The sequence below is a fragment of the Tachysurus fulvidraco genome, chromosome 18 (assembly GCF_022655615.1).
Source record: "Tachysurus fulvidraco isolate hzauxx_2018 chromosome 18, HZAU_PFXX_2.0, whole genome shotgun sequence".
NCBI classification, from domain to species: domain Eukaryota; kingdom Metazoa; phylum Chordata; class Actinopteri; order Siluriformes; family Bagridae; genus Tachysurus; species Tachysurus fulvidraco.
Window position 1 is genome coordinate 6,034,674 of NC_062535.1, and position 10,247 is coordinate 6,044,920.

Consider the following 10,247-nt stretch of genomic DNA (forward strand, 5'->3'; position numbering starts at 1 on the left):
GGTCCTAGGTTTCAAGCTCACAATCTTATGATCAGTAGTCCAACACCTTAACCACTAAGTAATTTCAACAGAAAGAATTGGCTAACTAGCTGACAGACTGGCATTCTATTAACTTTTTAGTTCATCAACCACAAGAGGAGGCAAACGGAAACAAAGCTAATGATTCTATTTAGGAGCAGTGCTTCATATATATCTTTAAATATATTTTGTTCCCTTATACTAGCTATGATGTCGCTGTCCTTTAATAGTTATATAGTGGCCACTATATTGTAATATGCTATAGTGCCCATGACCACGGGATAAAGATAAGCCTGCAACTCTACACGAAAGATTTGTTTGCATGTATTATTACAACATTATTATTATTAATGTTATTGTATTTATATTAATTGTGAAAGAAGCCATTTTCTCAACATTACTGTCTGAGTTCACCTTTATTAAAACAATAGTAATATATTTGTACGATTAATACAAAGTAGGACTGTATATCTTGTGTGTCCATTTATTTCTAAGCCAGTGTACATCATCATGAATTGTCTAGTTGATAAAAGGCTTTTCTTAGTAGTATGTCTCCTTTTCCACCCATCCTAAAAATAGAGAATATACACATCAGAAAAGATGTTCAGAAACAAGAACACAAATTAGTTAGTTTGTCACACAATACACAGAATTTCCACATTCATAGGAGTTATTTGTTCTTACCGCCTGGGTTTCGTCTAAGGAGGTACCTTCTTGCCTCATCATAAAGAAATATGAGCAGTGAATATGGGAAGGCACAGAACCACCAGCTTGGTCTAAATGGGATGAATAATAGTTATACTAGCTAAACTGTCATTGTTAGCAAAAGAAGTTATTTCCATTCAAATAGTGTATTTATGTTATTAAAAATATGGTGTTTAAAGAACACTTACTTCAGTGGATACATTCTAAGTGCTACATCCATGCCTGGGCAGTATGATAAGAAAGCAGCCAAAGCGGTCTCTTCAAACAACCCAAATATTAAAATTTTGTTTCTAAAAGACAATAAAGAAAAAGTTTTCAAGGGATAAGAATACAAAAGGGCAAATTTTTATATTTTTATATCAACATTTGTGGTAATAAAGTCTGATCAAAACTTTCTGAATACTTTATTATACTTTCTATAATTTTGTTAACTTACTTCATTCCCTGTTGTAGGATGGAGTTCCTTCTGGTCTTACAGATGATCAGATCAGCCCACTGCACAACAACTATACTGGCGAAGAATGAAGTATGGCAAGTGTACTCCACTATTTTTCTTCGTTCATAAGTCTAAGCAATGAAGAACAATTTGTGATGTAATTCAGTGTTTACATACATAAAAAGTGAGTTCGGCATTTTATCACTTAACAGCCATGTAAGTATTACAAACCCATTGTTGGCCATAACTGTCTTCTAGATCATTGTAATATTTATCATCCCAATTGACACGGACTCCTATTAGGTCTGAAGGCAGGAAACCATTTTCAGCAAGAATCACAAAGTAAGTGAAGAATCCTGCAGTAGCTTGCATCATTCCTATGAAGACATAAAAAGTCATAAAGCTGTCATTCAAATTTAACCTTGTTTTATCCCAATAAGTTCATTTACTTATTCTCACACACTAGCTAAGTCTGTCTTGCTGCAAGAAAGACGCCATCCTGGGCGAGAGCTAGAAAATGTTTCCTCCAAGGCACATATACAACTCACAGATGCCCACAACTCTGGAGGGTCTTTCTCAATACAGTATTTAACTAATTACCTAGAAACTGCACCAAAATGAAAGAATGGTGGTTTTGTTTCTGGTTGAGTTGACTTGTCAACTTAGAGAGCAAATCAATACAAAGAACTTATGAGAAAGATTTCTATACTGGTGGGATGTCTCTGGTGGGCTGGGGGGCTTAGTGAATTAGTATGAAAACTTATTTAACTTATATGCTATGCTCTTTACAGTCAAGGAGATTGGAACAATGGGAGATTTTGGCCCAACATGTTAGACAGCGCTTTTCACCACAGTCTGAGAAATAATGTTTTGGAAGAATGATATAAGTAAATAGGGGGGCACGGTGGCTTAGTGGGTAGCACGTTCGCCTCACACCTCCAGGGTCGGGGTTCGATTCCCGCCTCCGCCTTGTGTGTGCGGAGTTTGCATGTTCTCCCCGTGCCTTGGGGGTTTCCTCCGGGTACTCCGGTTTCCTCCCCCAGTCCAAAGACATGCATGGTAGGTTAATTGGCATCTCTGGAAAATTGACCGTAGTGTGTGAATGCGTGAGTGAATGAGAGTGTGTGTGTGCCCTGCGATGGGTTGGCACTCCGTCCAGGGAGTGCCTTATCCTGCCTTGATGCCCAATGACGCCTGAGATAGGCACAGGCTCCCCGTGACCCGAGAAGTTCAGATAAAGCGGTAGAAAATGAATGAATGAATATAAGTAAATATATGACTGAAAGTCTAGTTTAAATATATAGATAAATATGACTATCAAAAGTTTCTTTGCCTACATATTTGGCAGATGCCCTTATCTAGAGCTACTTATATTAACCTAATTTATACACCTATGCAATTGAGAGTTAGGGACCCTGGGATTCAAACTCATGACCTCCCAATCAGTAGTCCAACACTTTAACCACTAGGTTAACACATCCCCATGCTAAGAAAGTGTTCTCTTACCAATTTGACCGTAGGCCATACTAATAAGCCTTTCATTCACCAATTTGTCGGTTTTAGCATTTCGGGGCTGTCTCTTCATGATGTCACTTTCAGCAGCTTCGTATGCCAAAGAAATAGCAGGAACCTGAAAGAAAACAAAAGTCAAAATTATCCCATCATCTCTATAGCCTTAAACTGGATGGCTCCATGTCTATTTCAAGTCTTATAGGAACCTTACCATGTCAGTTCCCAAGTCAATACATAAAATGGTGACAGTGCCCAGAGGAAGAGGAATGTTTGCAATAATGAAGAGAAGGAAAGGGGAAATCTCAGGAATGTTGCTGGTCAATGTGTATGCAATAGATTTCTTCAAGTTGTCGAATATCAGACGGCCTGGAGACAGAAAAACATTTTAGAAAATTGCAGATTAGCTTTGTTAACATGACAGCTCAGTAGCCATTCCTACCTTCTTCCACTCCAGTAACAATAGAAGCAAAGTTGTCATCCAGGAGAATCATATCAGCAGCCTGTTTGGAGACATCAGATCCAGCAATACCCATTGCTACACCAATGTCAGCCTTCTTCAGAGCAGGAGAATCGTTAACACCATCACCAGTCACAGCCACAATGGCACCCTGTAATTAAAACAAAAATACTTAAAAATTAACTAAACAAGTAACATTCAAAATTTTGATAGAAAGATAATTGTGCTTTATTTATTGTACCTGTCGCTGACAACCTTCAACAATGATCAGTTTCTGCTGTGGAGATGTTCTGGCAAACACAATCTCAGTGTGGTGGTATAGGATGTCATCCAAATGTTCTGAGGTCATTTCCTTCAATTCTCCACCATGGACCACACAAGCCTTTGCATCCCTGAAAATAACCATGAGTTTATATGTAAACAACTTTGGAACACTTTAGATAAGCTTTTAGGTGCCTCATTCTAAAGTACTGTAGTTACCTGGGGTCAACATCTCCAACAGGAATGTTTAACCGAGCAGCAATGTCTTCCACAGTCTCATTACCCTCTGAGATGATGCCCACTCCCTTGGCAATGGCTTTAGCTGTAATTGGATGATCTCCTGTAACCATGATGACCTGGAAATGCAAAAATATTTGAGACCTTTTAGAAAAAAAAAGATTATATTATCTCAATTAGATTATATATAATTATACTGTAAAACACTGTACCTTGATTCCAGCACTCCTGCACTTGCCCACTGCATCTGGTACCGCAGCACGTGGAGGATCGATCATGGCCATGAGTCCAACAAAGCACAGATTCTCAGTGGGGAAGTTCACCTCATCAGTATCGAATGCAAAGCCTTCAGGAAACTGATCATCAGGGAGACTGTAATGGCAGAAACCTGCAAAGAATGCACTTAATTCACTCATTTCTTTAGCACTCATTAATCAACATATTCATCTACAGTAACTTTTTTTTATCTTTGTCAGGGTATTGTTGGATCCAGCACACACATTTCTACATACATTTACACATAGGGACAATTTAGAGTAGTCAATCTATTAACTGCATGTTTTTTGATGAAAGGAACTGGAAGAAACCTACATGGACACAGAGGAAAACAAGTAAAACTCCACACAGGATTGTGCTCATGATCACATCAGGGACCCTGGTTGTGTGTGGTGTCAGTAAACCCGCATGAATTTATATGTTATGGTATAGTGTAGCTTGTCTTTTCTAGCAGGAGAAAGACAATTCTTTAAGCAGTGAATTATACCACCAACACAGTGTAACCTACCTAATACTCTTTCTCCAAGACCTCCCAGTTCCACATACGCATTCTGAAAAGCGTCCTTTAATTCATCATCTAGGGGTTGCTCCTTTCCTTGAAGTATAATAGTTGAGCACCGGTCTAGGATTCTCTCAGGTGCCCCCTTCATTACGAGCAAGTGTTTTGTTTCTGAAGAGTTGGGGTTCTTGTGGATGGAGAGCTGGGGACAATCAGAAGATGTTAGGACTATCAAATGTCTTTTGGTTTTTCTCTAAATAACAGAATGCATAAAATAAGTACCTGGTATTTATTGGTGGAGTTGAATGGGATCTCAGCAATCTTTGGGTATTTGTCCCTCATGTCCTTCACTGGACCACAGCAGAGCTCAATACATTTTAGCAGGGCAGACTCCGAAGCATCGCCAGCAGTTTCTCTCTGTAAGAGTATGAGTATTTATATGAGTATTTGCCCTAAATCAATACTCCTTGGACCTCATTATAATATAAGAATATGTGACTTCTGTGCTGGTCAGAAGCCTGGATCAATATATATATATATATATATATATATATATATATATAATATATTCATGGTAGATTTCTGATGAGTTTATTGAAAATAAACAATGATTAGAAAAAGGAATGAAAAAAGGTTTATAATAACACAGTATATAATATATTATATAATTGAATATGTGCAGAGTCTTGTTCTTGTATAACACACCTTAAGGATAGGAACATTGGCTTGATCACCAAGGAAGACTGCACGATTGCACAGACCAGCTACACGAGCAAGTGCAGACCAAGTGGGAGAGCTTCTGTCGAAAGCGGTTCCACTTTGGTTCTCTGTGGTATCTGCTTCATGAATCTGGTTGTCAAACCACATGTGTGCTACAGTCATACGATTCTGGGTCAGAGTTCCTGTCTTGTCTGAGCAAATAGTGGAAGTGGATCCAAGTGTTTCTACAGCTTCAAGATTCTTTACCAGACAGTTCTTCTTCGCCATTCGTTTAGCAGTTAAAGTCAGACACACCTATTTGAAGCAGAATATTGTAAGAAAAACATTAAAAGAGGATATTAGGAAAAATATCTTATATGGGATATTCTAGCAAAATAGACTCATTTTAGGCTTAGTTTACAGTATAAGTAAGACTTAAAGTAAATAACAATTCTCTTCTTACTGTGACAGTAGCGAGCAGACCCTCTGGCACGTTGGCAACAATAATTCCAATAAGGAAGATGACAGCTTCAAGCCATCCATATCCAAGAATAAGGGACAAAATGAAGAAGGACACACCCAGGAAAACAGCCACACCAGTAATGATGTGGATAAAGTGTTCAATCTCTTTAGAAATAGGCGTCTGTCCAACCTCGAGACTTGAGGCCAGGGTGGCAATTCGACCCATCACAGTGCGATCACCAGTGTTGATGACGATACCCTTTGCAGAACCTGAGAACAAGATATTATATTATATTATATTATCTGTCTATCTATCTATCTATCTATCTATCTATCTATCTATCTATCTATCTATCTATCTATCTATCTATCTATCTATCTATCTATCTATCTATCTATCTATCTATCTATCTATCTATCTATCTATCTATCTCTCTCTCTCTCTTCCATAATTCATGGAAACAAACATTTTTTTACCTTCAACACAATTTGTAGAAAAGAATGCAATGTTTCTTGTTTCCAGCGGATTGTCATTAGAGAAGTCAGGAGTACGTGTCTGAGGCTCAGATTCACCAGTAAGGGATGAATTGTCCACCTGAAAGGTAAGCAAACTTGGTTAATAATAAACAACTTGCTATCCTCAAACAAAATTAGATTAAGTGGCTATGCCATATAAAGCTATACACTATTTAGTGATCTTTAAAATGTAATAGGCAGTTGAGGGTTAACATATAGTTAGTTATTCATTATATTTTCTAGCAGCTTGTTTCCAGTGGGTTTACATGCATCTTTGTTTAACTGTGCTCGATTTGATATAATTAAAACAGAGATATTTTTCTTCTTTTTCTCTGCCTTTGTGTGGCAAACAAGTATATTTGGTATGATATACTTTTGGTATAAATCCCCCTTTTTCTCATGGGGCAGTTATATTCTTGCCCCATAGGCCTGCCTCTATTAGTTCTTGTTGTAATTCCCATTCTTGACCACAAGGTACTGCAATAATAAATCAGTGGAAGCTCTTCGGCAGGCAGCTCTGCGTTACCTTTGCATAACATCTAGCAAGGTGTGCAAATCAAAGGAAAATCAGCTTATGCCTGTCTATTAGCGACACTTTTTTAATTTGCTGGTCATATAGTCATTTGCTAGAGATATTATTATAATATTGCAATAAAATTTTTAATGTTTGGACTAGCAGTACACACGGGAGGTAAAAAAAAAGGGTTGGTTAAAAAGCCAACACAGTTATTTGAATGAGGTTTAAGGATGTCACCTTGCATCCATGTGCAGCAATAATGCGCAGATCAGCAGGGATTCTGTCGCCACCCTTAATTTCCACAATGTCCCCAGCAACTACATCCTCAGCATTAATGCTCTTCTTTTCACCATCACGGACCACCAGAGCTTGCTGAATAACAGAAAACATGTCTAGAAGTAGTAATGTGACTTCACGACTTCTCCAATTACTTGGTGGAATAATATTTTATGTCTATACCTGAGGGACAAGATTCTTGAAGGATTCCATGATCTTTGAGCTCTTAGCTTCTTGATAGTAGGAGAAGCAACCAGTGATCATTACAACAGCAGACAGGACAATTCCAAGATACAACTACAGAAAAGAGTGTGTGTGTGTGTATGTGTGTGTGTGTGTGTGTGTGTGTGTGTGTGTGTGTGTGTGTGTGTGTGTGTGTGTGTGTGTGTGTGTGTGTGAGAGAGAGGGGGGGGAGATGGTGGGAGAAGGTATAGATTAACAAAAGGGTTAAGATATTAAGATACTGTGTAAGTTTATACTGCTGATATTTTAGATGAATAGGCATCATGTATTTTTCTTACATTATCATTTGCTGGTTCATCTTCTGAGGCAGCCTGAATTCCATACGCCAAAAAACAAAGAATAGCTCCAATCCACAATAAAGTGGAAAAACCACCAAAGAGCTGTTTACAGAATTTGACCCATTCTGGGGTTGTTGGTGGTGGTGTCAGAGCATTGGGTCCATCACGTGCCAGGATCTCTTTTGCACGAGAAGCAGTCAAACCCTTACACAAAGTAGGCAATCATGTTAGATTTTTTTGTTTGTTTGTTTGTTTGGTGTTTTTACAACTTTTAAAGCTTTTTAAAAAATATTCAATTTGTCTAAACAAATTAAAAAATATATATTTTTAATTAGGTTTAAGACACCTAACTTTTACTCACTCTTTCAAAGTCAGTGCCGTATTTGCGATGAAGCTCATCTAAAGTCAACTTATGATCATCCTACAGGGAAAAATAAGAAGACATAACAAATGTGGCAAAAATTAGCATTTATCTTTAGCTTTCTGACTTTAAGATTGTAAGTCAGAATTCCTCACCAGATCAACTTCTTTTTTTAGATCGTCCATGTTCTTCTCCTGCTTCTTTCCCTTTTTCTTCTTTTTCTGCCCATCTTCAGAGGTTGCTGCTAATTTGTACTTCTCACTGCCCTTCTGTGCAAAATGTGGCAACATTTTTTACAATCAAAAAGTAAGTCATAGAATATTAATTCCTTCATAGTTTACAGCATTACCAGTGTGCCAAACATATTAGAAATATCATCTACATTAAACATAAAACATTAACTTATAACTCAAAGCAATTTAAATTTCTTGAACACTTACACCTAATCCCATTTTGTCTTTTTCCGTTTATTCAGTGTTCAGCAGGGCTTTTTCCTATTCCACTCCTCTGGAGACATATAAAAGCTCCTGCTGTTCCAAGAAGGGCTCACAAACCTTTATATCCCGATTGCTCACCTGCCTGCAGGGGAGGAGATTTGAGTAAACTTGGACAGGATTGGCAGATGTGTGTGGGTTTTTTTACATTTTTATTTTATGATCTATTTAACCTTCATTCTTACGTTCGAACTTTCAATGACAACCACTAGCTAAGGACAACCAAAGTCCTTTACTGTAAAAAAAAAAAAAAAAAAAGCTACCTAGTTTTATGGAGTGCTCTTGCTAAAGAATCTGTAAATCATTTATACAAAGAATGCAGTGTAACTATATACTGACTATGCAATAGTTCTCGTATTTAATTGCTGTTTCCCCTTCATTTAGACTTTTCTTTAAGAATTTTAGCAAAAACACTCTTAAGACCCTCCATGGAAACTATCAACAGAATCTCATTTAATCTCACTATAATTAAAGAATCAGAAATCATATTTACAAAAAAATAATGAAACCCTACCTCGACACACGGGTAGTTTGTAAAGCCACCAGGGATTTTTAAACCTAGATCATGTTTTGTAAACGTCTGGCTGTTTGTTGTAGGATAGCTTTAGATAAGAACAGTTCATCTGATGTCCTTCCCACAGTTCTCACATTCATTTCAGCACAGTATGAGTGTGGCTGACAAAATTTGCATGTAAATTTGCCTGAAATGTCTCTTCCACCATTTACCAGTGTGTTGTGTGAGATACCTGAAGAAACTCCGAAAGTATTTCTGAATGATCTGGTACAAAATGAAAAGTGTCTCAGAAGCACATATATATATGAAGGGAATCTAAACACTGAACACTCATTAGGCTGAAATACGGATAGCATGTATATCCATTTCACTTCTTTCACATCAAGAGCAGCTTTTAGAAATCCAAACTTAACAGGTCACCATGTTAAAGATTAAAATAGACATTGTTCAACATAGTTATAGTTTAATAACCTCTATTCCTCCCTGTCATAAAACTCCAACATTCATTAACTTGGCTCTGCTTGAGCGAGAGTGAGGGCCTTTATTGTGGAAGGACTGGTTTTATGCAAACAACCGACAGGCAGGACAAGTTACAAAAGCACAATGATTTCACTAATTTGAACTAATTTCTACATTTGCTAATTTGAATTGTGATCATTTATTGAAGAAATATTGTACCAATTCTAAAAAGCAAGAAATATATTTATATATTTAATTTATTTCCAGGCTGCAACAGATAAAAAATGTATCTACCAAAAGCTTGATGTTAAACTTCATAAACATTTATGTGAATTGCAGTTTAGAAATATCAGGTAAAAATAATCCAGCTAACATCCGAATGAAGAAAAAAGTGTGATTTTGTGACTTTGTGGAAAGGCTGTTTGTACCAGATGGACTGGTTTGAGTATTTCAGAAAGTGCTGATCTCCTGAGAATTTCACACACAACAGTCTTTAGAGTTACAAAGAACAGTGTGAATAAACACTGAGTGGGTGAGAGTTATGATGGTGGCAATGCCTTGTTGATAAGAGACGACAAGAGGGATATTAACTCGTATAATCACTGTTTAGGAACAATGGTGAAAACTCTGACCTTGATGTGGATGGGCAACATGTGCAGAAAACCACATTGGTCTGAGTGAGAGTGAACCTGAATATGTGCAGAGTCTTGTTCTTGGCTGAAAGGAGTGGAACATACTGTAGTCTTCTGCCGTTGTAGCTCATCCATCTCAAGGTTTGATGTCTTGTGTGTTCTGAGATGTTTTTCTTTATTTGAGTTATTGTTTATTTCTTGTCAGCTCAAACCAGTCGTTTTCATAACAAGATGTCTTGTATTTTTTTTTTCATTTTGTTTGACCTCTAGAGACTGTTGTGTGTGAAAATGGCCATCAGGCACCAACAACCATGCTATGGTTAAAATCACTTAGATTACACTTTTCCCCTATACTAATGTTTGATGTGAACAATAACTGAAGCTCTTGATTTGTA

General features: G+C 37.3%; 1 protein-coding gene across 3 annotated transcripts in view; it reads right to left on the minus strand.

The window, feature by feature from the left end:
- The window catches only part of LOC113649012 (sodium/potassium-transporting ATPase subunit alpha-1), a 31,162-nt gene extending 22,814 nt beyond the window's left edge, over positions 1–8,348 (minus strand). Inside the window, exons 1-22 of one of the 3 annotated variants that reach the window (XM_027156226.2) lie at positions 8,194–8,348; positions 7,909–8,022; positions 7,754–7,813; positions 7,393–7,596; positions 7,055–7,168; positions 6,833–6,967; positions 6,040–6,157; positions 5,564–5,832; positions 5,107–5,415; positions 4,684–4,818; positions 4,411–4,603; positions 3,839–4,014; positions 3,609–3,745; positions 3,370–3,520; positions 3,111–3,279; positions 2,883–3,037; positions 2,666–2,789; positions 1,391–1,536; positions 1,160–1,290; positions 912–1,013; positions 703–794; positions 416–587 (exon numbers count right to left, since the gene is read on the minus strand). In XM_027156226.2, the coding sequence (XP_027012027.1) occupies positions 559–587; positions 703–794; positions 912–1,013; positions 1,160–1,290; positions 1,391–1,536; positions 2,666–2,789; positions 2,883–3,037; positions 3,111–3,279; positions 3,370–3,520; positions 3,609–3,745; positions 3,839–4,014; positions 4,411–4,603; positions 4,684–4,818; positions 5,107–5,415; positions 5,564–5,832; positions 6,040–6,157; positions 6,833–6,967; positions 7,055–7,168; positions 7,393–7,596; positions 7,754–7,813; positions 7,909–8,022; positions 8,194–8,205 (3,075 nt within the window). In that variant the 5' untranslated portion in view covers positions 8,206–8,348 and the 3' untranslated portion in view covers positions 416–558. Of the gene's footprint in view, positions 1–415; positions 588–702; positions 795–911; positions 1,014–1,159; positions 1,291–1,390; positions 1,537–2,665; positions 2,790–2,882; positions 3,038–3,110; positions 3,280–3,369; positions 3,521–3,608; positions 3,746–3,838; positions 4,015–4,410; positions 4,604–4,683; positions 4,819–5,106; positions 5,416–5,563; positions 5,833–6,039; positions 6,158–6,832; positions 6,968–7,054; positions 7,169–7,392; positions 7,597–7,753; positions 7,814–7,908; positions 8,023–8,193 lie in introns of those variants that run through there. The other 2 variants (XM_027156227.2, XM_047803060.1) reach the window with 2 other exon arrangements.
- Between the last annotated feature and the right edge of the window lie 1,899 nt (positions 8,349–10,247).